General features: G+C 49.5%; 11 protein-coding genes across 11 annotated transcripts; 3 read left to right on the forward strand and 8 right to left on the reverse strand.

Moving 5' to 3' along the window:
• Positions 1–201: 201 nt before the first annotated feature.
• TRIVIDRAFT_193041 (uncharacterized protein) lies at positions 202–1312 on the reverse strand (the record flags this gene model as incomplete). Its single annotated transcript, XM_014098758.1, has 3 exons — positions 202–414; positions 448–911; positions 970–1312. 3 exons carry the CDS (start codon positions 1310–1312, stop codon positions 202–204), a joined length of 1020 nt encoding a protein of 339 aa, XP_013954233.1.
• A 906-nt stretch (positions 1313–2218) lies between these two features.
• TRIVIDRAFT_224218 (uncharacterized protein) lies at positions 2219–3010 on the reverse strand (the record flags this gene model as incomplete). Its single annotated transcript, XM_014098759.1, has 1 exon — positions 2219–3010. The coding sequence occupies one exon, from the start codon at positions 3008–3010 to the stop codon at positions 2219–2221; it is 792 nt and encodes a 263-aa protein (XP_013954234.1).
• A 1131-nt stretch (positions 3011–4141) lies between these two features.
• Positions 4142–5813, forward strand: TRIVIDRAFT_68618 (uncharacterized protein; the record flags this gene model as incomplete). Its single annotated transcript, XM_014098760.1, has 3 exons — positions 4142–4537; positions 4598–5504; positions 5581–5813. The coding sequence occupies 3 exons, from the start codon at positions 4142–4144 to the stop codon at positions 5811–5813; spliced, it is 1536 nt and encodes a 511-aa protein (XP_013954235.1).
• Positions 5814–6294: 481 nt separating this feature from the next.
• Positions 6295–7500, reverse strand: TRIVIDRAFT_68619 (uncharacterized protein; the record flags this gene model as incomplete). The annotated part of the gene is given in 4 exon segments (XM_014098761.1): positions 6295–6324; positions 6382–6384; positions 6403–6866; positions 6933–7500. The coding sequence occupies 4 exon segments, from the start codon at positions 7498–7500 to the stop codon at positions 6295–6297; spliced, it is 1065 nt and encodes a 354-aa protein (XP_013954236.1).
• Positions 7501–10656: 3156 nt separating this feature from the next.
• Positions 10657–12333, forward strand: TRIVIDRAFT_47782 (uncharacterized protein; the record flags this gene model as incomplete). The annotated part of the gene is made up of 1 exon (XM_014098762.1): positions 10657–12333. One exon carries the CDS (start codon positions 10657–10659, stop codon positions 12331–12333), a length of 1677 nt encoding a protein of 558 aa, XP_013954237.1.
• Positions 12334–12419: 86 nt separating this feature from the next.
• TRIVIDRAFT_68621 (uncharacterized protein) lies at positions 12420–13446 on the reverse strand (the record flags this gene model as incomplete). The annotated part of the gene is made up of 3 exons (XM_014098763.1): positions 12420–12578; positions 12647–13303; positions 13375–13446. The coding sequence occupies 3 exons, from the start codon at positions 13444–13446 to the stop codon at positions 12420–12422; spliced, it is 888 nt and encodes a 295-aa protein (XP_013954238.1).
• A 593-nt stretch (positions 13447–14039) lies between these two features.
• On the reverse strand, positions 14040–15177 carry TRIVIDRAFT_224223 (uncharacterized protein; the record flags this gene model as incomplete). Its single annotated transcript, XM_014098764.1, has 2 exons — positions 14040–14077; positions 14130–15177. The coding sequence occupies 2 exons, from the start codon at positions 15175–15177 to the stop codon at positions 14040–14042; spliced, it is 1086 nt and encodes a 361-aa protein (XP_013954239.1).
• Positions 15178–15643: 466 nt separating this feature from the next.
• Positions 15644–17369, reverse strand: TRIVIDRAFT_124539 (uncharacterized protein; the record flags this gene model as incomplete). Its single annotated transcript, XM_014098765.1, has 2 exons — positions 15644–15968; positions 16030–17369. Coding segments are annotated over 2 exons (1665 nt in total), but the record flags the coding sequence as incomplete, so codon positions are not given.
• Positions 17370–18334: 965 nt separating this feature from the next.
• Positions 18335–20268, reverse strand: TRIVIDRAFT_47920 (uncharacterized protein; the record flags this gene model as incomplete). Its single annotated transcript, XM_014098766.1, has 2 exons — positions 18335–20100; positions 20172–20268. 2 exons carry the CDS (start codon positions 20266–20268, stop codon positions 18335–18337), a joined length of 1863 nt encoding a protein of 620 aa, XP_013954241.1.
• Positions 20269–20839: 571 nt separating this feature from the next.
• Positions 20840–21521, forward strand: TRIVIDRAFT_26720 (uncharacterized protein; the record flags this gene model as incomplete). The annotated part of the gene is made up of 2 exons (XM_014098767.1): positions 20840–21110; positions 21178–21521. Coding segments are annotated over 2 exons (615 nt in total), but the record flags the coding sequence as incomplete, so codon positions are not given.
• Positions 21522–21779: 258 nt separating this feature from the next.
• TRIVIDRAFT_77249 (uncharacterized protein) lies at positions 21780–23318 on the reverse strand (the record flags this gene model as incomplete). Its single annotated transcript, XM_014098768.1, has 2 exons — positions 21780–22785; positions 22844–23318. The coding sequence occupies 2 exons, from the start codon at positions 23269–23271 to the stop codon at positions 21870–21872; spliced, it is 1344 nt and encodes a 447-aa protein (XP_013954243.1).
• Between the last annotated feature and the right edge of the window lie 687 nt (positions 23319–24005).

Consider the following 24005-nt stretch of genomic DNA (forward strand, 5'->3'; position numbering starts at 1 on the left):
CAGACATTTAGAATAGAAATGGCACATAGATTAGAGTTGTCAATTGAAAGCCGACTTGGCATCTTATCTGGAAATCGTTACGTAGAAAACTATCTCACTAACTGTCTTCGCCTAATTTGTGTTCGAACATCATCTAATTAAGTAAATAGCACTTTAAGTTAACTTGTAAGAGCTTAGTTTCTAATACATCCCACTATAATATTACACAGGACTTATCCCAGGCGTATCAGAAACCTTATATATAAGCTTCTTAGCACTTACACTTCCATCTTTCAACATCCATAAGCCCCTTTCAACAGACTCCAACCCGTGCGGCAGAACTTCGTATGGGTGCCCGCTCATCTTACCCTCAGCAATCCATCGACCGACGAGCCGAAACAAGGCATACGCAAAATCCATATTTTCGTTGTGTACCTCGTCGCTAATTGGAGTTTTATGACCGTGAACCGTGCCGAAGAAAGTAATGCCAACAGAAATCCAGGGAGGAATATCGCTGTAATCTAAACGAGGCAGATATACCGATATGCAAGATCCTTCTGGCGCCAACACTTGTGATAAATGTCGAAAACTGTTACTATCGTTGATAGCATCAACAGCGTGAAAACACTTCTTTCCTCCAAGAGCAGCTTTTAGATCACTAACGACATTGCAGTTTCGGTAATCCACAAAATCCGTAGCTACGCCAAGCGACTCGATGTATGGTCTTCCAGATCCACATACAACAATGACTTTTTCAAAGCGTCCAAACTTTGCCAATTTTAGCGTAAATGCTCCAATGGAAGAGCCTCCTCCGTAGATGATCAATGGAGGTTGAACCTGGGTGCTCTCTGGGGATGTAGGAAACGGAATTTTGAGACGTTGGTATAGGCCTATTGCTGCTGTGCACAAGGCAAACGGTATGGTACTGGCTTCTATATCGTATATGAGCAAATATTGGTAAACGTGCCAAATTACATCTTGGCAACTAACCTTCAAATGAGATATTAGGCGGCAGCAGAAAGCACGTATTCACAGGAGCAGTTGCGTACTCGGCATAAGTGCCATTCTCCGTCTGCATAGGATGCGCTGCCGCAACCCTGTCGCCTTTCTGGAACTCATACACATTGTTCCCCACTGCCTCGACAATCCCAGACATTTCATTACCCTGGTTTATTTCAATGCCAGGAATAAGATGATCGGGGGCTTTCCAGTCGCGTGGGTTGCTGGCGCAGAAGATGACTTTTATCAGGACCTCGTCCGGCCCGGGTTGTGGGATGGGAGTGTCTATGATCTCGCATCGTAGAGGATGCGCTTTGACGATGACGGATTTCATGGCAGGCAATCAAGAGAAGCCGAGGCATTTGTGAGAAGACTGAAATGACCAAAATGACGCCTCAATACCTTTTTAAATATGTTTCTGCCCACTAATGATGCCGCACCCTGGTGAAACTTGAAGAGTGACTATTGCTCCACAAGATACTAAACAGGTCGATCTACCCCATGGGCAATAGACTGTGGAGTTGAAGCGAGATACTCCATAATTGCAATGTAAAGCTTCACATTGGATAGAACTCAACAGCTGGGACTGAATAGCTCCACTTACCTATCTAATCACGGCTCCAATTTAAACTATTTCACGGAAAGAAGAGTCTATAAATGTATATAGATTATAGGAAAGGAGCTTTTTATTGCTAGGCAATGAAATGCCGCCGTCCGGATACATTCCGGATACATTCCGGTGTTAAGCTGAGTATAGTCCTTAAACGACGGCAACACTACCTATGTATATTGAGACATTACATAATGCTAGCATACTCGCCCAAAATAAAGCTTGCAATCAACATTTCAGCGAACAAGTACACAATTTGCAAATTCGGCTCTGTCGGGGTTGGCCCGGTAGACGAAGGGGTGGCGTATCAGAAGTTAGGTTAGAAGAGAGTGAAGAGGGGTTCATAGAGGTAGATTATATACACGATACCCTCAGGCAAGAGTATATATAATGACAATTCGTTCCACCAACCGATTCTAACCAGCAAGTGAATTTTCCTACGTTTGACGATCTATTGACTAACGGAACTCGGCTCGCTCTTAGGCAAATAACATCCCACCCACAGTGCAAAAAAACCTCTCTGCTAAGGAATTGTTCGGATTTGACCGCAGCACCCAGTGCCACGTTGCTGCTTTACTGACTCTTGCAACCCTAAGAGATGTTCCGTTCCTTATCTAGATTTTGTCCGATTTACCAATGCGCCTCAATTTGCTTTAGATATTTCTGCGAGTGGTCGAAGAAGACCCAGAATCCCAGCGGTGCCTCATCACTATACACATGTATTTTCCTATGCCCGCTCTTTTCCTTCCGTTCCCAATCGCAATACTGGTTCACCATATCGAAACCGGCATCCCGTAAGCCGGTTTTAAAATCCAGCCATGAATCCTCAGGTTCGTTTTCACTGTATCCCATGGCCCAATTTGTCATCTCGTCGAGGCCTGCTAACTCGATCGGATTCAGCATGTCTAGGTATTCAAGGGCGGAGGAGAGGAGGGAAGGGGTATTTGCAAGGATACAAAGGGTCCAGAGTTGATAGAAGCTCTTTTTGAACCTTGCGCGTTCTGAGGGTCGAAACTCCGGATTCTCTTTGCCGCGAGCGCTAGTGAAGAGATGGATTTTGCATTCTGCAGCGAAGTTGGTGCTGGCTATGGCTGCACAGCGGGCGTTGGAAAGCAGGCGCTCATCGCGAGACGGGCCGTTTTTTCGCTTGTCCTTGTCTTCAGAGAGGAAAGGTGACGCATCATTGGCTGCTTCTTGGGTATCGACCAGCCGTTTGGCAAAGGGAAATTCAGGCTGGATGCGGGAGGCAACGGCGTGAAAGATGGCCGGGCAGCCTGCAACGTAGCTCGCATAGAGAGGTCGGGCTGTTCGAGCGAGAGCATTGACGACAGAGAAGTCCGGGGCGGACTCGAAAATCTGCCGGATGATCTCCTGCGGGAGATTCGTAAGGGAGGGCGGTGAATTTGCTTGCGAAGAAGGCATCGCGTCCAAAGATTTGTAAGATTGTGGAAGCGAGTAGAGGCACGACAATGAAGCAGACTTAGTCGTCAGTATGCTTCAGTACATCCGTGGATTGTGTGGCTCGAACCAGTCAGCCAGCCTTGCCAGCCTTGACAGCCTTGCGCATGTGACATCTCTGATTTTATGACATAAAGCCCCGACAATATTAGTCCCTGGTAGGTACACGGCTGCAGAGCACATGGTCGTTTGCCGGAGATATTTTGTTAGTAGCTGTTATTGCCGTAGGGCGATGCAACTAGAGCATATTTCACACCCCCTTTCGGGCACATGAGCCATAGTCGACTGACGATGAGCCATAATTGATCAACAATGAGCTCCTTATGATTCACCAACAATCTAAATGGATCGAAACTATGCGAGGATGGCATACATAATGTGTAGCTAGAGTAAAATTAGACACCAACCTGAGAGAATGACGCAAAGCCCCGATAGCATTGGTACATGTAGTTATACGGTGACGCGGCATATGGTTGTTTGCCCAGAGACACTTCGTTCCGAACTTACGTTGTAACTATAGTATAGGTATCTTATATCCTTTTTTAGGTATTTATGCCATAATTGACCAACGATGAGCCATTATTGACCAACAATCTAGATCGATCGAAACTATTCGAGGGTGTTAGTGAGATACCAATCAGAGAGAGCTCGAGTAATTGCCACCACACCGTCTCTTCCGCGTTTGCGACAATGTGCAGGAAGAGGCATCATGTGCAGTGGCTACTGCAGCTGGTAAATCTGAGCCCGAGCTAGAAACAGACGTGTATTCGATACGAAACCCCTCTTCTATCACAACATGCTAAGGGACTTCGGTACATGAGCGATATACGCCGTACAAGGACTGACCATCTCCTTCTGTCAATCAATTAGGTCTTCAACGGAAGAATCAGTGTCTCGTCTATAATACGAGACCAGGACCCCGGGCATCATCCTTTCCCTTCTTTCGCTATCAGCCCTCATTCCATTGATTTTCACCAAGAACCAGAGTTTCGAGGTCATCCTATATTTTAAAACAGACTGTTTCATCATTCTGTTGCTATAATTATTTAACTGTTGCTTCGAGTCCAACCGGGGTTTTCCCAAAGCATTACCAACATGCGTTCCATTATAAAACCTACTTATCTTATTGCCACTACGATACTTTGTACAGCACCTGCGGCCATTGCTATTCCATTCCAACAACAGGTTTTGACAAATGGTATCAATGCGGCTTATGTGACTCCAGGGCTTGGAGTCGAGTTTGAAGTTATTTCAGTCTCATATGATTCCACTAAGAAAGTCTGGGATGCTTTTGATACTCTTGAAAGAGAGGCTCTGAAGGGTAAAAAGGTCACACCTCAAGGATTTTCTGGCGGTCCTCAAACTAACTGGAAGCTTACCGCGGAGATCTCGCCCCAAAATCTGATAACGGAGATCATAGTCGACGGCGAACAGAATAAAGTCGGTGCTGGCACATCAGCTCTCATTGGCGGAGAGATTGCCAACTACATGGTATAATTTTCTATCCATCAGTCTGTAATCCAGCTCATGCGTTGCTAAATAGTTGTTCAGACAAACTGGTGGGCGCTTTGTGGCGGTGGGGGGTGCCTCGCCGACGTCCAGGGCGACCCGGTGGCAGCCAATCCATGGAAAGTCAAATGGCGATTGGCGATTGATTCGCCCTTGTTTGTTTTTTACCCTCAAGTTACCACCGCGATGCCCATGGAGGGCGTTCTCCAAGTTCTCGAGGATTCCAAAATCCAGAATAAGGGCAACATCTTGATCAACCAAGGGTCAGATTATAATACACAAATCATTCTTCTGACGGCAGAAAGTTTCGGGGCTTTCAAAGCTATTCGGCGGGAGGACATCGACGCTGAATTCTTAGGCTTTTTCTCCCTACTGACTAGCTACTGCGCTATTGCTTCGGAAGGGAAACCCGAGCATGGGCCGAAGCGTGGGCTGAATATTATGCCACGTACCAACTTCCTTACCATGTATAAAGCATTTGCTTCGCATAAGCTTCAGGCGCAATTTGCCCAAGGCACCTCTTTATACGACATTGTTCGCGAGCTCGCCTCAAAGGGGTCCAACGGCAAGCAGACCATTGAGGGCAAGAAGTTCAAATGGCTACCAGAAGATTTGCGGCGGGACATCGTCGAGGAATGGCCCGGCAAGGCGGCCGCCAGGGCAAGTGGAAATCTGCCGGTCAAGGAATTTCTAGACACACTCCAACCATTGCCTCCAAGCACATTACAACTCGACTTGTTGATGTTAATGGATGAGATGGTTCGACATGGCCAGATCGGAGGCTTAGGGGATCGCATGGAAGGCGTCTATGGAGCAAGTGAAAAACCGGCCCCAATCTTCGAGTTTCGTGATCTTATGCCCGTCAAAAAGGGTGATCTTGCTACACGACTAGAGCAATTCGATCAGCAAGTAGTTGCCCTCCATAGAAAAGTCACTCATCCTACTCTCGGTACGTACAAAGGACAAATGGAAACCCCCTTCTTCGAGCGACATCAAAATAGAGGTACTGACCAAAATCTCTCCAGATCGACAAGAAACAGGGCAGAAGAGCAATGCCAAAAGCGAACATCAAGACCAAAAGTTCAAGACTACTGAGGGCACGGTGCCCCCGCCCGCCAAACAACACAGCTGTGAAACAGAGACAGAGGCTGAGAAGCCTAGACAAGGGGTTACACCACCAAAGGACGAATCGTGGTGGCTGCTGTCTGTCATCCGTCACTACAGTGGCCCTTCCAAATGGTTTCCTACCGAGCTCTGACGTTGCCACGTTTGCAAGTAGATGAATTGTGTGTGTGGAGAAGAGAGAGATATATGCGGTTGTGGACAGAGACTGAGGGTGTCTTTTTCTGGATTAAAATTAGCAATGTTAGAGAGACGCGGCATATTAAATAGCAATATGAGTATGCTTAGATACGACGTAATAGATGTCTATTTTAGGGAGATTAGAGAAAGGAGCTTCTAATATGTCTACAGCGTATATAAATAGCCCAATCAAAGAAATTAAAAAAAAAAAAAGACCGCATTCACTAGTCCTCGGTGTTCGCTCCAGGTTTATATTAAATAAAATATAACAGCTAAGAATAAATATCTTTATTTATTCTCAGTAGTATGAATATAAATTATTTTTTTTTTTAAAAAAAAAAAGATTTAATAAATATATGTAGATTATAGAAAAGGAGCTTTCTGTTATTAAATTATAAAATACTGCCCTTTAGATAGATTTTGGATAGATTTTAAAGCTAAGTATAGTTCTTAAACAGCAGTAATACTATATAAAGATATTACATAATGCTAGCATACTCATCTAAAACAAAGCTTATAATTAACATTACAGTAAACAAGTATACAATTTGCAAATTCGGCTCTGTCGAGGTTGGCCCGGTAGACGTGGGGGTGGCAGATAAAGCTGAACCGGTAGAAGTGGTAGTAGATGAAGTTGTCACGCCAGACGTGATAGTAGACGAAGTTGTCACCCTGGATGAGGTGGCAGTTGAAGGCGGCCTGCTAGGCGCGTAGGTTTCATGTAAATGCGGTGGGGGATCGGGAAAGTCATGAGCAGGCGGCACCCAGGGAGTTCCACCCGATACGCAGGTCCAAGTGATTCTTGGGATTTTAACGTCCTTGGGATCAGTTCCCCTGCTGAAGCCCCAAACAGTAGCCACGAGGTAGGTTCTGTTATAGGCTTTTTCAAAGGCAAGAGGATCACGAGGACGGTGATAGCCAGTTCCAATACGCCAGCTGTTTTGTTGCTGCTTCCCGCTTGTCTGGAGAGGCCCTAGCACAGGATCGGCCACAATAGTGCTGTTGGCAACTACATGCAGGAAACGGTTAGAAGAAGCAACATTTTATAGTCTTTCTTGATAAAGCTATTACGTACCTAGAATATCCTGAATAGAATAACCAAGTGAGCCGACGCAATTGTTCGGAATAGGATGGCCTATCCGCTGCGAGCACATAGAATCATCGTTTGCGTAGCCCCAATCCCAGGTCAAGTCGGCAGCAAGGTCATTCGCACATTCCTGAGTGATTGTTCCGCATTTGCCTCTATCAGCAGATTTTTTGGCCTCGGGATTGGTCGAAATAAAGATATGGCGGCAGATATACCATGATGGGTCCATGGGTAAGGCTTTTCCGTTACGCCTCATGTGTTCAGGGATGCTAAAGGTCAACGAAGTCAGGATTGTGGTCGAGTTTTCCACATCCCTCCTGTCATCAATAGTAAAATCGTCAGTTATCGAAAGACGCACACCATGGCCGTCAACAAGACCCTTTCCTGGGTAAGGCTGAGTCCAGTCGTAGCCAGAGATGGGAAACGAATTGAGCATCAAGGGCTTGGCAAATGCCTCCGACACGTCTGGCCAAGAGAGATTGACCATGTTGCTCGTGTTTATGAAGAAGTCGACATTGTCCAAATAGACAGAACTGACATTATTCTGGGCACTCATCTTTGCTGGTCGGCTGAAGCAAGCGGTAACGAACCTATATCTGCTAGAAGAGATGGAACAGGAGTAAAAAGGGTTTTTATAAAACCAAATGGGCGACGGGAAAAGGACGGTGTGATGCTATTCATGAGCCCTCTTATCGTGGACGAGGCTGAGCCCACCACGTGCAAATTCTGGGATCTTAGCGTATCTACACGATCCTAACGAGTCGATATGAAATGACTTTATTCCCAGTCGCGTGAGTGGGCGCACCCGCTTCCTCGCAGGTTTACAATGTGACTCCCCACAAACAACCAACGCATACAGAGAGGACCTCTCCACCAAAAGACTGTTACGGTTAATGAAGCATCGATTTAAGCTTAAACTGGATTTGCTAAACCAAAGATCCTTGCATCAAGCCGCATTTGGCCACACCAAGGAGTATGCAGGGTGGCTGTGCGGCGCTATCACCAGTATACGCATGATTGCCCGTCTTGGCAACGAAACGGCGCCAGATATTTCCGGATGGATACAAATTCACAGTCTTTGGGAGCTTGAAACTTGGAATTAGCCCAGAATGATGCCCGATTCGAGACTCGGTCGATGATCCTCATAGTGTCCATGCCGGTTGGGCATACATGTCCCCTCTCAAAAGACTTGTAACACAGCCTCGCGCCTCTCTATCTCCGCCAAGACGGATGGCAGCCTTGATGAAAGCCTCACTCTCTAGTAGATATGATTTCAAAGCAATACAGAGGTCTGTGACGCGTTATTCAACGAACAGAATACTATGTATTATAGTTGATAGTATAATATGAAGGGGGGAACAAAATAATGACTAATAATCTAAAATGCATGTATAATTTATATTGTAGAAGCATCTGCCAATGCCCTAATTCGTAGCAAAAGTATCCTTCTCGGCATAATTCCAGTACCTGTTGGCACATGATTTGACGTAGCGACTTGCCCTTCTAAACCATAAACAAAAGGTCATGCAAGTCAGCGAGATGAAGCCAGCCGTCACGGGGCAGTCCTGCAAATGCATGTTGGAAACCAGGGGGTGATGCCGTAAGATGTGGCGAAGCTGAGTGTGTTGTAGATGATGATAGACGCCGTGCTCTCTCACTCATGTCTTCGAAGCAATCGGCGGTGTACGACAGTACAATAGAGCTGCCAGCAGCGCAACCAAATGTCAGGATGGCGAGACCAACAACCAAAACCTGCCTAGTGGACACCGAAGTCCTAGATCATGAGGCCGATGCAGGAGAAGATGCCTCAGAGAGGCTCTGTTATGGTTCCCGAATGTCCTGTCGGCGAGCAATCATGGAGATGAGAGGTTCAACATTGCAAGCAGCACGGCCAGTGGCCTCTAGAGGCTGTGCCAATTTGAGGGTCGACATAAATGAGGCCAACAGCGCCAGTAGACTAGTTATTCGGCGGCGAACTAAACTGACTCTTTATATGAATACGGCCCATCTAATGTTGGGAAACTGAACAATGATGGCAAGTGACCGCACCATACACTTGAACCTTTACGTCTTCATCGGTCGGCTCTTCATTCTGACAAAGGACTTCAACTTCTTCTCTATATAGCTCTTCTTGCTTTATACGATGCCCGTGTTCTGGTCTGTGACAGTCGACCCGGCCTTTTTCTCCTTCATACTCACTCTAGGCTCTACAGTATTTTCGTTCATATGACGGACCTCATCTTCCACGCCTTCTATCATTGGCCAGAAAGACCTAGTCTCCTCCATACAAAAGAAGAAGAGGACAAATGATGTCTAGTAACGTTGACTCCAAAATGAATAGTCCATCGACATCCATGCGCCTTGAAGAAGAAACCCGCCACAAGAGGAGACGGGCGACTATAGTCCAACAAGACGAAGACGTAGACGGATATTCACACTCCTCGCTCAAGGGCAAAAATGATGTCGGCGATGTTCATATTAGGTAGGGCCGAGATCTGGTGTGGAGAGTGTGGCGATGCCCATGTCATGGGTGATATCGGCTAGCACAGAATACTGGAGTATGTAGGGGACTTTCGTGGTTAGGGTAGAAACAATAATTATGGTCATGACAAGAAACTTTCGCCAGCGGCTACAGATCAAAGGGGCCTCTCTGTCATCACTTGGGCCAGTTATAAGCTCTACCACGCCATCTGCAGCAGCATTTACGAGGTCGACGGCTTTAACTGTGCTAAGGAGCCTCTGGATGTCTGTCAATCATAGGTATGGTTGCTGAATTCTTCTTAGTACTTAGGAGCTTTGTGTATAGATGAAGATGGCTGTTGAATGGTGAAATGGCCGCGCAAAGAGAGTTCTTTAAGCATTGATGGCGGAAACGAAATTAAAGTATCGTAGAAAGTGTGAAATTAATCACCATAATTTTCTTTGGACTCCTTGGACATTGTCTTTTGGTATTCCCTTGCAGCAAACTGATCCAAGGACAGCCCTATCTCAAGTACCAAAAAGCCACGGCAATCGCCTCAGACGACTATAAACGGACAATGAGAAGTTGTTTCAACTCTCCAATTGGCCGTCTCAGTATATTGCGAAGTGTGGGGTGGTGGTGATGTTCAAGGCCATTGGAATGAAGCTCGGAGGCCATCTTGGTATTGGTGATGCTATCGCGAGACTACGACACACAGCATATCTCACATGAAGCTAACGCAAACAACTGCGGTAAGTGGACCCGCTAATTCTAGATATGATGAAGGTCCTCGCAGATGCTAATCAACAGCTTGGGCCATGGATCTCGCCATTACGAATCCTGGGTTCGCTTCCGTCCATTATGTATCTGAACCACGGTTTCCAGCGACTCAAATATGGCCGTTATCAATCACATCCTGGTAGCTTCAACCTCTAGCCCCCCTGCTAATCTAGCTTGTCGATATCATTTGTAAATGGGCGCCTCTTCCCCGCCCGCCAAATTAGCCCTTGCCAAGGTTCACCCAATCTGGAGCTACTCCGCACGCCGATGGATGAACGGCATCCAATTGCAACGGCCCGTACGTCGTACAAGTGAATAAGAAAAAGGGTTCAGCTGCACCAGCTCTGCCTCGGCCTTATCTATCTAGCGGAGAACTTGAATCTTGTACATAGCCTTCTCCCCTCTTTCACCCGTTGTTTACATTATCATCTCCTCTTTGCGTATCTCTATTCTGTGGTAAATGCCACAACAATGCCTTCAAATACTCTGCCTGTTGTCCAGGTAAAGCCACTGGTCAAGGGTTCTCCAGCATATGAGGCTGAGCGGGTGTCTTTGCTCGAGGAATTTGCCGCCAAGGTACCAGACAGCCTTCGGCTTCCCATTGAACTCATCAACAACCCTCCTAAGAATGTTACCAACGTTCCCCAACAATGCGGTCTTCTGACCCCCGAAGAACTCGCCATCACTGAGAAATATGATGCCACTACTCTGGCTGCCCTCATCGCATCGAGAAAATTGACCTCGGTAGCTGTCGCCACGGCTTTTTCCAAGAGAGCCATCATTGTACATCAGCTCACAGATTGTCTGACGGAATGGTTCATGGATGATGCTATTGAACAAGCTAAACACTTGGATGAGTATTTACAATCCACAGGCAAGACAATCGGACCTCTTCATGGCGTGCCCATCAGCGTCAAGATACACTTGCCTTTAGCCGGACACTTCTCCGAGGTGGGCTTCAGCGACACAAGAGTCAAGGATAAAGAAGATTGCCACATAGTAGCAATCCTGAGAGATGCCGGCGCTGTCTTCTACTGCAAAACCAACCAGCCCCAAGCCATAATGCACCTCGAGACCGTCTCTTCATGGGGCCGCACCTTGAACCCCCACAACATTAATCTCTCATCAGGAGGATCTACCGGAGGAGAAGCCGCCCTGCTGGCCATGCGAGGATCTGTTCTCGGCATTGGCACTGACATTGGAGGAAGCATCCGAGGTCCATCTGCCTTCTGCGGTATCTACGGCTTCAAGCCTACATCATACCTTGTTCCTAGGAAAGACTTTGTAGCAGGCGGCTCAATACCAGAACTCGGCATCTTGGCCACCGCAGGCCCCATGTGCGGCTCCCTCAGAGATATGGATCTCTTCATGTCAGTACTACTGGACTCGAAGCCGTATCTAGTGGACCCAAGACTCGTTCCAATCCCCTGGACCGGTCTCAAGTCATTACCACAACCCAAACCGCTGAAGATTGGTATCATGATGAACGACGGAGCCATTGTCCCACAGCCCCCTGTTATGCGGGCCCTCAACTGGGCCGCCAAAAAGCTCAAAGCATCAAACAACTTCTCCGTCAAGACATTTGAGCCATACAACACCGCCAAAGCAATCAAGAACATCCGCCTCGCATACTGGCCCGACGGCGGCAACGGCATAAAGAAGCATCTCGCAGCCTCAGGCGAGCCCCTTCTTCCCCTAACGCAGTGGATCATCAAGGACGCCGAGGGCCCCGAGCTCACGCCAGCCCAGATCCTGGCGCAGCGCCTCGAGCGGGACCAGTTCCGCTGCGATTTTGCGAGTCACTGGGCGTCTCAGGACGTCGACTTCGTCATTTGTCCGGCTTTCGTCGGTCCTGCGTGCGAGCACGAGACGTCTTTTTACTGGAACTACACTGCTTTTTGGAACTACGTCGATTACCCCGGTGCGGTGGTGCCCACGCCGATCAAGGCTGGGAAGAAAGGGGCGGAGAAGTATGCTGCTGATGCGCCGGCACCGTTGAGCAAGGAGGACGAGCACGTACGACAAATGTGGGAGGAGGGTGACTTTGAAGGAGCACCGATTAATCTGCAGATTGTAGCGAGGAAATACCATGATAATGACCTATTTGCGGCGTTGGAAAAGATGCAGTGGGTTTTGGAATTGCCATAGAAGAATTAAGCTTTATGGCAAAACTACGAGTCGTAAACTGTTTATCTTGCTTGTCGTGATATCGTGTATAACAATCTATCGGCTTTTCAGTTTTCAAGAAGGCTAACTGTAGGATCCCATGTAGTTGGCGAATACGAATCAAAGTCCAGCGTCGCCATATCCTCCTCGGTCAGTTCAAAATCGTACAGTTGCGTGTTAGACTCGATCCTCGACGGCGTCTCGCTCTTTGGCAGAGGAACAAAACCCTGCAGCACATGTCAACACCACATCACAAAATGTAATAAAAGGGCACTCAAAAGACATCACCACGCACCTTTTGCAAACTCCATCGCAACAGAATCTGCGCCCCAGTCTTCCCATACTTGTTCATCAGAGCCTGCACCTGCGGCTCTTCGAATCTCTGCCCCTTGACAATCGGACAATATGCCTCAATCACAACTCCGTGCTTCTTACACCACTCAACGATGTCTGGATGAGCCAGCCATGGATGCAGCTCCCCCTGCCCAACGCTAATCTCTCCCGCGTTGCCTTGGCCCAACTCTCCTTCAAGCTCTTTGATGTACGCTAGCGTCTCCTCAAGATGATGCACGCCGTAGTTAGATACTCCCATGGATCGAATCTTTCCTTCTTTCTTTGCTTCAACAAAGGCTCTCCAGGTTCCCTTTCTTGCTTCCGGACCACCATAGGGACTGTGGTTGAGATACAAGTCGATATAATCCAGCCCAGTCTCCTGGAGACTTGTTTCAATGGCCTTTTTGGTCTCCTTGTATCCGCCCTTGCGCACTTTGGTGGTGACAAAGATTTGGTCGCGAGGGATGCCGCTTGCTCTAATTGCTTCGCCACAAGCCTTTTCGCTGTCGTACATGCGGGCTGAGTCAAAGTGTCTGTATCCAGATTTGAGTGCGTGAATGTTGGCTGCCACGCCGTTTTCGTGGCCGATTTTGTAGTGTCGGTCAGCACCAGCAGCAGTCTGTATTACTGGTTAGTCTTTTTGTGTTAATTCTAAATTGATACGTGCATTTGATGGTTTTGAAGACTTACCCCGAATCCTAAGACGGGGATCTCATAGCCCGACAATATCTTATACTTGGACGCTAGAGTGAGTTGCGCCATTGTGATAATACTCTTGGTAAATTATTCTGTAAAAACCTGTGTTGTGTTTCTTATGAAAGTGCCATGAGTTTACCCCCCTACAATGAACATGAATCCACCAGCTGGTTGAGGATAGCCCGTCTTTAAGTATCTCAACACAGCAAACAGCACGCAAGCCTAAAATATGCAACGAGCTGAATAGATCGGCCCACCCGCTTCTTCTCTGATCCAATTAGCACATCGGCGTTACAACGTTTATCCCCGCCTCTGGACAACGGCAATAGGGTGGGAAAATTGCCAAATCGGGACTTTTGGGAAATGCAGGCCCCGGTGGTTCTTTTATCTCCAACCATTTCATCCACTTGTTTACTTGATGCTTACAAGATCTAGCGTTGGGATCGTCGAATGACAAATGATCTGGATTACATATCTGCATCTTGCCTTGCATTATGAGTACAATGACGTCTTGTGTAATAATTATGACTGTGGTGTTGTCATCCTATCATAGTGTCAATACCCACGAGTTAGAATATCATCCACAGCAACACAACGTCAGCAACATACCTGATACAAGCCAAAAATCCAAGTCCCATAATATTGTCCATTCCCACATCTCACACCCCATCGTCTTCAAGATATCCTCTCCGGAAAGCTACTCAAAGTTAGCCAAAAGTCCCAAAAACAGTCTCAATCCAAAACTTTACCTCCAACAACCAGACCCGTCGCATACATCACCCGTGAAATCGGCTTCAAATCATCATCTCCATCGCTCGAATCCATATGCTTCTCCCAAAACGCTAACAAATCTTCCACCCGATCCTGCAAAGCCTCACTCGCATCACAACACGTCACACCAACGCAGGTGCCAAACTCGCGAAACGCCAGTCTTCGTGATGCGCTGCGTTGCATCATTGCGGAAGACCCGTCGAGAAGCTCCTCTGCCTTTGGCAATGCCTTGCTGCGGAATTTGATAGCCCACGGCTCGTCTTGCCAGATGTGACACATCCAAAGCCCCATGCCCAGATCCAGCATATCGGTTCCAGGCGACAGGCTCCCTTTCCTCGACATAAGGTTCCAGTAATCGGTAATCTCCTGCTTCAGCACACCATTCCGATGACCTTGTTTCGATGCTGTCTCCTGAAGTAGCTTGTAGACGACATATCCAGTTGCAGCATCTAAATGGCCCTCGGAAGGGACAAGCACGCTCTTCATGTCCATTGATATCTTCCACACCATCTTGACGCCCCCCGACAAACAATGCACCAAAAACCGCGGATGAATCGCCCTAGCCAACTGAATCCCCAGATCATTATAATCCCTCTCACCCGCCGCAACAGAAAGCCTGTTTAGTGCAAACATCCACAGCGTCAAATAATGATGGTACTGCCCATCACCATCGCTCCCCGCAGCATCCAGCTTGCCGATCCGCAGCCCGCCTACCAAAGGCTCTTCATCCGTTGCGCCGTCGAGCCTCTTCGCTCCGTCTCTTGTGCGGCCCAGTGTATCGTGGACGGTTTCAACAAGTCGCTTCGCCAGTGTGAGATACTTTGGCTTGGCGGTTTCCTTGAAGAGAGTTATGAAGTTGACGACCCCAAAGGCGTCTGTCCACAGATACCTACCGCGATGGCCGCCGGCTCCGGGGTTATCAGGAGGAATCCAGTCGTTTGCGTTGTCACTTGATAGCTCGTCAAAGGGGCCGTAGACTGTCTTCATGGCTTCGATGAAGCGGCCCATTTTGTCCGGTTGCGACATGATTTGTCTGTATGAGATATGACAGCCACGAGAATGGCGATGATTTAGAAACACATTCTTTGACGCAAGACAGGCAATTGTTCTCAATTGCCTTATGCCATGTCGTGAAATACTCGCCATCGCTTACATCGTGTTGGATGTGATGCCATTATGACGCCTCCATGGCGGATAGTCAGCTGAACATCTCGACACTAGTTCCTCGCTCAGCTTTTTACTAATCTTTGGTAGAGACAGTATATATTGAGTTTTGCCATCTAATTATGGTAACATCTCAATCATTTAATCATAGTTATATCATTAAGCCTCTATAATACAAATCTGGCGCAGATTAAAAAGTTTAGGCAAGGTCCTTCCGCCAGCATATCTCCATTTTAAAAGAGAGGGGGGTATTTCTCTACAAGGAGAAAAGGAAAAACAAAGAAAACTACGCTGGAGTCACTCAAACTCACTGGAATCCTCCAAGTGGTCCCTCGTACACCCCCTGGGGATGGTGCATCGCAAGCGGCCACAGCTCAGCCAGACCCTGTGTCTGCATAAACACAAGAGCCCCAAGGTCATCCCACAACAAGCTCCCAAGAACGCGCACAACTCCCTTGTAGCCCGGAGATTCAGCCAAGCGCTCGGTATCAACTTCATTTGGATCGTGGTCCGCGTCAATGGCAATCACGAAGCCGTCTTGCTGCGGCACCGGATGGAGATAGGAGTCGATGACGCCCTTGTCCGCAGCCAGCAGAATATCGGTGTGAACGCCCAATGGAAACCCTTCTGAGTCTCGGAAGGTTTGGAATTGACTGTATGATGTGGTAAGTAATTAGTTTGTGGTCATGGATTGTATGCAAGTAAAGCACGTACGTTCTGAGGGCATCAATATCTCCATCCGCGATGCCCAGATCCCGAGCATCCCGCCAATGGATCTTTGACTTTTCTCTAATGGTATCGACGCCGCTCAATTCACGGCCCCAGTTCGCGATATCAGCCTCAAACTTCGCCTTGAAAGCCTCCCACTCTTCGTCCGTGTGATCATGAGAGAGACGGTATGCCACGTAACCCCATTCAAAGTTGTTTCCGGTACCGATATACTGGTGTGCCTTCATCACCCACTGCTCTTGCTCCATGGGCACCGGCTCTCCTCGAAGCTCCAGCCTTGCTTTTTCTTGCGCAATTACTTGGCACTGAGCCGTCTTTGCCATATCAGACAGAACATCAAAGCCAGTCGGCAAGCCAGCTGGCATGTCCATGCCGCCACGCTCCTGGCCAAGCCATACCTCAGTGCGTGACAGATATTTTAGTCTCAAGTAGTAATCCCCCTTTCGAGCATTCGCGTTGGCCGAAAAGGAGATGGGCTCCCTGCGGTATGGCTCAGCGGCATCTGGCCGTGGCGGCGCGTCGTCCTGCTCAGCAAGACCTTCTCCTTCATAGCCGTCCATTGGCAAAAAGATGCCCGAATCAGCTTGAGCCCCGTTTTCCAACAAATCGTGGAGTTTGTTTGTCAGCAACCATTCCTGCGGGCTAGGGGTGATATCCGCCGTAGTAGGAAGGTTTGCAAGCTCCTCGAGAATGGGGACGCGGAGACGGTCTATGCTGTCCACTACCCAACGGTGAGAGCGTGATGAGACAGCATTGTAGTGAGCCTTGATATACTCGTGCCATCTAGCCGCAATTTGAACCTCGGGCTTGATCTCCAGCCTATTCTTGGCATTGACTGCGTCCTCAAAGTCTTTCAAGTGTGCCCAAATTAGATTGTACGTCTCGCGAAGTGCTCCTTTGATGGGTGGAAGATTGAGATAGTGAAATGCATTTGTAACACCGGCGATGTATTGGCAAGCAGTGTGAAAGTTTTCGGGAGAGTCAAGCTTCAGTTCGTCCCATCGCCTCTCAGAAAGAGGCATGATGCCCTCCCAGAGCCTCGACTTCATCGCATGGATTTCTTTTGAAATGGGCACCAGTCGAGCTGAATCTTCGTGAGAGCCGATGCGCACCATCATCTGCTGCACGGGGATTTCCTGGCTGGCGTCGAAGGGAGGCGGTGCCCACGATGCCAGCGGCTGCTGCATCAGCATCACAACCTCTTCCGACAGAGGCGGAAACGATGACTTGCTTCCGTCAGAAAGAACCCCAAACATGGTGGCCTCGATAAAATGCGGGATCGACTGAGGCTCCAATATGCGGTCTACAATCCACAGCTTCGCATCAATTACACTAGGAGGCGCATCTGGCTGCAGGACATGGTCCATGGCTCCAGACGGCGTATTGCCTCGAGCGATGCGGTTGCTGTTGAGCTGGCTCTGTTCCGAGGATCCGTTCTGACTCAGCAGAAGGTCAAGGTTGAGTAAGAGATTTGCCATGTTCATCTTGCGATCCTGAGCGTCGCCGGAGTAGTTTCTGGCGAGATTCAAGTGTAGCTTGTTGAGAGAGGTTGTCAACTTGGTGATGCCTGTGTGGCGCCGTGTGGTGTGAAGAGGAAGAGGCAGACGGTCAAGATTGAATCCCCGAGACCGAGTATGAAGAAAATGAGTGATTTGAAGCGGCCGAGTCAGACAAAGTCGAAGTCTTAATAAGGAGGCCATCTTTATATCCATAAGGTTTCGGGTTTCACAACGCCATTGTCAAGACCAAGTGGGACAGCCCAAATTTACTGGCCGTGGGTGCCTGAAGTAATAAGTGGGGGACGAAACAGGCAATAGCGCTCACAATCCCCAAATTACCCATTGAGACCGTTAGACGATAGACTTGGTTCCAGGGAGTTGATTTCACCGAAGCCGACATTGAGGCCATTGATATGAGTGAAGACACACGAAATATTAAATTATGTGCCAAATTCAACACCATGTGCCGTCGCTGTGGTGAGCGACCGTGAAATACTAACTGATTGCACAAACGCCGAGGTGGTACATATGACAGGCAATATGAGTTATGCCTTCAATCACAGCGAAAGTGGGAAGAGAAACAAACACAGCCAACCCGGCAAGGAAGCAAACATCATCAACCAAAACCATCCCAATGCCTGCTTAGCTCTATTCGTCCATGCAGTCTGATTCCCTGCTTAATCAAAGTGTAAAATGAAATCAATGCCAAATGCTCAATCGCCAAAACACCCCAGGTTAGCCACGCTGACTCCCGCGACCTCCTCGATGCCCCGATACACGCAAACTGCCTCCTAGACCTCGTCATTGTCATCGTCGTCAGTCATTTCCATCCCACCCTCTTCCTTTTCGTCTTCGTCATCCATCAGCATCGTCCGTCGCCTGCCCAGTCGCCCCTTTCCCTTGTCCATCATGCCGCGGCCGGTTCTGGTGCCGTACACCTTCTGAGATGCCTCCACCTTCTTTCTTTCTAGAAGTTGTTCGAAATCCGCCAAGTCTTCCGCCTCCTCTTCCGCAGCACCGTCCATCAAGGCCGTTTCTTCCAGCGCCTTGTTTAAAAGCTCTGTTGCGATACTATCTTGCGGGTGGATAGCCAGGGCCTCGTGAAGAACAACCACCGCCTCCTGTGGCCTATTCTGTTCCATTAAAATGAGCCCCTTGGCGCTGAAGATGGCTGCATCCTTGCCGCCTGCCCGCAGTACCTCGTCGAACTCCGCCAATGCCCGGTTATAGTGCCGCAGCCGGCGAAAAGCGTGTCCCAAGTTTGTCCTCGCCGCGAGCCATGCTGACGGCTCACTGTCATTCTCGTCAGCCACCTTGAGGGCTGCTGTGAAATACTGGACGGCTTCTTTCGGCCTGTCCTGATGATACTTTACAATGCCCATCTCGTTGAGAAGCAGTGGATCCGTCTTGCACAGCCCGTAGGCAGTCTTTAGGAATTCTTCTGCAATGGTCATGTTGTTGAGTGCGTGATTCTGCATCCCGAGGAATATCTGCGGTAGGTGAGTGCCCATGAAGAGGCGTGCCGCTGTCGAGTAAGCTGAAATGGCCTGGTCATGTTCTCCCTCCTCGGCGAATGTGTGTGCGAACCCTATCCAGGCAGGGCCGAAATGTGCGTCCATCATGCTCGCTTTGCTAAAATACCGCCTGGCTTCTGCAATTTTTTTGATGCTGAAATAATAAATGCCCACGGCTAACCATGTACAAGGCTCCTCGGGGTGACTGTCTGCTAGGTCGTGGGATATCAGGAACAGCAGGTTCTTCATCTTGAGCTCGTATAGACAGGCCAGATGAACGGGGTATATCGCAAAGTTGTACTTGTCTTCTTCCAAGATGGCGTTGGTAATGGTCAGGGCATCTCGGTATCGGCACTGCGTATATAGTAAGTCGGCTCGAGCAAGCTGCAGGTCGGGGTTAGCGGCCAGCTGATAGTGTGTTGACAGTGAATCGTATGCGGTATCGAATGCCGCAGGATTCCTGTATTTGGAAAGCCGTGTCGTGTAGAGCATCTTTGTGAACTCGGCCGCTTCCTGGGAGGACTTTGGGTCTCCCGGGAGGTGTATAGAGTCAAAGTCCAAGCTGTCAAGAAACTGCCACTCCTCGTCTGGTGATAGTAATGAATTCTTCATCAGCTGTTGGAATGCCTCGAAGCACTGCACGTCGATCCGAACCGCATCCTTGTAGCACTCCTTGGCCCGGTCAAAGGCGTTTTGCTTCGCATAGCAGATGCCCCGGAGGAAGCACATAGCTGCCTCAAATCGTCGGGTCGCCGCCTCTTCATCTACGGCATCGTCGTCTCGCCTTCGTCCGCTGCGAGGCTGATTTGAAGCCTTGCGCTTGTTGCTTGGGCCATTGGATATCAGGTGTGTCGGATTGCGCTCCCCAAGAACAGCCAGCGCCTCGTCGAACCGAGACTGCTTGATGAGGCAATGTCCAGCGAGGTAGCGGCAGGCCGGATTGCGGCTGATGAGGTCTTGCTTGGAGAGGAACGATTGCGCACGTGTGTAGTTTCCAGTCGCAAAGTGGACTTGGGCCAGCCAAAAGGCATCGTTGTCGTCGTCTGTAAATCAGGATACAAATGCATTAGCCCAAATGTCTACCATGAAGAGTAATTGATAGGTGGTCACAGACTGGTCAAGGCAAGGAGTTTGTCTCCGATAAAGATGGCTGATTCATATTGTGCCTTGTTGAGGGCGTCCTGCCTCCAATCCCTCAGAAACTTCTCCATCCTCTAGCATCGAGAAGAGAACATTGGGCAGAACGACGAGTGACAAATCGAGGGAGGAATAGAAGAAAAATAGAATTAAAAAGACAAAAGATGGATGGAAAAGAAGAACAAATCCGCATAGGTAGTTTAGCAGGGTAACATGGCTGAGCGGGCGGCAACAAAGGGTGCTTGTATCGATATCGAATATCCAAATCCGAGGTTGACGCGCAAGAGAATGGCCCAGGCGCGTAAAGCTTGTTTGTATGCCACCATGCTCAGTTGCCAGGGAGTGAGATTCAGCGTAAGGCGTTGCTGCAGGGGGGTGCGCTCTGCAGATAGCGGGGTAGCTTCAGCGGATCAACCCCTCAGTACAGCGAGACACCCGCTGGCTGCATCCGGGATTTCGGATTTCCTGCACCCAAGAGGCAAAGAAAAAATGAACTCCACAACGCCGATACAGGAGCGAGTCAAATCCTGCGCCATCCTCAACATCAGTATAAATCTAGTCTCTGACACTATCACAGCGCCAATTGACTCTTGTTGCAAAGATACCGATTCGCATTCTGCAGATTCAAAGCCCCAAACAAACACAATGACCACCTCCGCCCCAATCCGTGCTGCGGCCCTTGTCCGCAATACCAATGAAACCTCGATCCAGATCGCCCTCAGCATCGACGGCGGCGACCTCCCACAGGATACCGACCCCCGACTGCTCGAGGTCGTCAGCACACACGCTTCGCAGTCCACCAAGTCGCAGGTGATTGCCATCAGCACGGGCATCGGCTTCCTGGACCACATGCTACATGCGCTGGCAAAGCACGCCGGCTGGAGCATGGCGCTCAACTGCAAGGGCGATCTCCACAGTGCGTTACTCTCTGTGATGAAGATGCATGTATTGTATTGTTCTGACTCCTTGCCTCCCATCTCTAGTTGACGATCACCACACCGCCGAAGACTGCTGTCTCGCCGTCGGCGCCGTCTTTGCCAAAGCCCTCGGCGCCCTGACCGGCGTCGCCCGCTTCGGCTATGCCTACGCCCCTCTCGACGAGGCCCTCTCTCGCGCCGTCGTCGATCTCTCCAACCGTCCGTACTCCGTCGTCGACCTGGGCCTCAAGCGCGAGATGATTGGCCAGCTCAGCACTGAGATGATCCCCCACTGCCTGCAGAGCTTTGCCCAGGCCGCTCGCATCACCTTGCACGTCGACTGCCTGCGCGGCGACAACGACCACCACCGGGCTGAGAGTGCCTTTAAGGCGTTGGCTGTGGCCGTTCGCATGGCTACCACCAGGGTTGCCGGCAAGGAGGGAGAGGTTCCCAGCACCAAGGGCACATTGAGCGCTTAAGGAAGATATATTTCATGAGAGTAAATACAAATCGAACAAAGGCTAAAAGTAGAAGATGGAGTTTGGAGTCTTGTTTTTAGATATTGCTGATACACATGCCGCCGTGGTGCGACTAGGTGTCTTTGGCCATTTGGCGAGCTTTCACATGGGAGCACATTGATATTGGAATAGAAAGAAATCATTTTGGATACCCATAGCCACTGTATGCGTATGCAGCCATCCCATTTTATTTGCCCCAAGAAACTAGTCATCATACATGCAACATTTTTTGTACACTTTTTACGTCCTGTAGTCCCCGTTAATCGTAACATAGTCATGGCTGAAGTCGCACGTCCAGTGGACTATGCTCTTATCGCCAGTTCCCAGCCTCACCAGGATCTCCAAGTCTTCCATCTCGAGAATCTCACTCGCCCTCTTCTCATCCACATTCTCCGGCTCGCCGTTGACCAGAAGCTTCAGCTCAGCCGAGCCATCGGTGGGAACAAACGACACGCTGGTCCGCTCGGGGATGATCTCGGGGACGTCGTTGACAGGCTGGCCGGGAGGCGAGATGAGGGCGTATCCAGCGGCGCAGAGAATGCGGCCCCAGTTGGCATCCTTGCCGTATAGCGCAGTCTTGACGAGGGGCGAGCGGGCAATGGCACGGGCAATCTCGCGCGAGGCGACCTCGGAGGCACCGTCCACGACACGGATTGTGACGAATTTGGTGGCACCCTCACCGTCACGGACGAGGTACTTGGCAAGCTCGGCGGAGAAATCCGTCAGCAGATTCTTCAAGGCCTCATAGTCAGCAGACTGCTCGGACGAAACCTCGTTGCCACCAGCAGCGCCATTGGCAAGCAGGGCAACGGTGTCGTTGGTCGAGGTGTCGCCATCAATGGTCAGCGCATTGAACGAGCGGTCGACAGAGTACTTGAGTAGAGGGTTCATGAGGCTCGGGGCAATGGGTGCGTCGGTGGCCAGAATGGTGAGCATGGTGGCCAAGTTGGGGGCCATCATGCCAGCGCCCTTGGTCATGCCCGCAATGCGGTACTCGACGCCAGGAGAAGACGGCAGCTCAAAGGTCCTGGACATGAGCTTGGGGAAGGTGTCGGTGGTGCAGATGGCTTTGGCACAGTCCAGCCAGTGCCGGTGGGAGTCTCCGGCCTGGTGGTAGGCCATGGGGATGTGGTCCACGATTTTCTGGATGGGAAGCCTGAATGGAGAGCATCAGTAAAAGCAATTCATCGTATTCTTGTTCCTTTTTCACCAACCTTTGTCCAATTACACCCGTGCTCATCACCAGCGTCGAATCATCGCTGCCAACCCGCTGGTCCGTCGTCCTGGCCATGCTCGCCGCATCCTCCAGACCTCCGACACCGGTCACGGCATTGGCGTTGCCCGAGTTGACAATGACGCTGCGAAGCCCAGCATTGGCCTTGCTCTGCAGAATCTTGCGACTGAACGTCACCGGCGCCGCCTGGAACTTGTTCTTAGTGAAGACGGCCGCCGCCGACGCTGGCCGGTCCGACGTGACGAGGGCGAGATCCGGCTTGCTGGTGTTGCCCGGCTTGACGCCGACGAAGACGCCCGACGCCAGGAAGCCCTTGGGATACGTGCCGGACGTGGGCACGTACTTGAGCTTGGCCGGCGGGATGGCGCTGGCCAGGCCGGTGGAATAAGCGCGCTTGAACTTAAGCATGCTCGGCTTGTGAGGAAGACGAGGGTGGCTATAATTGCATTGTCGTGTGAGCTGTTGCAAGTGGGTTGAGAGAGACTTTTAGCTGGGGCGATTAGCACCTAGGTTCGGAGCTCTAGCTCTAGTATCCATGCCAACTGATAGATGGCTAGCTATGAGTCAAATTGACAATCCATGGCATTGAGGGCCGATGCTGGGCGATTGAATAAGTAAAAGGAGTCATTTATTGAAGCAAGATTGAAATTCATCCGTATATGTATTAAACTGTGTGATTTAATCATTGATTCTTTGTTGGGTGAATCAATCCTCTTCATTGAGGCTTATCATTTCTTCCTTGTGATGTCTGATCTGACAAGAAATTTTGATGTGCCCCAAGAATAATCCCCAATACACAGCAGATGCATCAATCATGTTATTTCCGGTTCCAGTACATTATATATCATGACGGATTAATGGAAATCAATTATTTTTTTCTATTTCTTCCCGCTTGTCTCACTTCAATCCTTCTTCTCCTGCTGCCTACGATGGGCTGAGCGGCTGCCTGCCACAAACCATCAATGCGGTAACGTACCTGGCTGGCCCTGCTTACCTCATCCTCTGAGTCAGTGGCCCCACTAGGCGCCTATAAAACCTCGTCCGCCCTCCCGCCCTTTTCACTCTTCTTTTCTTTCCTTTCTTCCCCATCCAAGTGCACGGGCGTTTTCCTTCTCCGTGAAGCGATAAGCTGAGAGAGGAAT

This window comes from Trichoderma virens (genome assembly GCF_000170995.1).
Source record: "Trichoderma virens Gv29-8 chromosome Unknown TRIVIscaffold_81, whole genome shotgun sequence".
Lineage (NCBI taxonomy): Eukaryota > Fungi > Ascomycota > Sordariomycetes > Hypocreales > Hypocreaceae > Trichoderma > Trichoderma virens.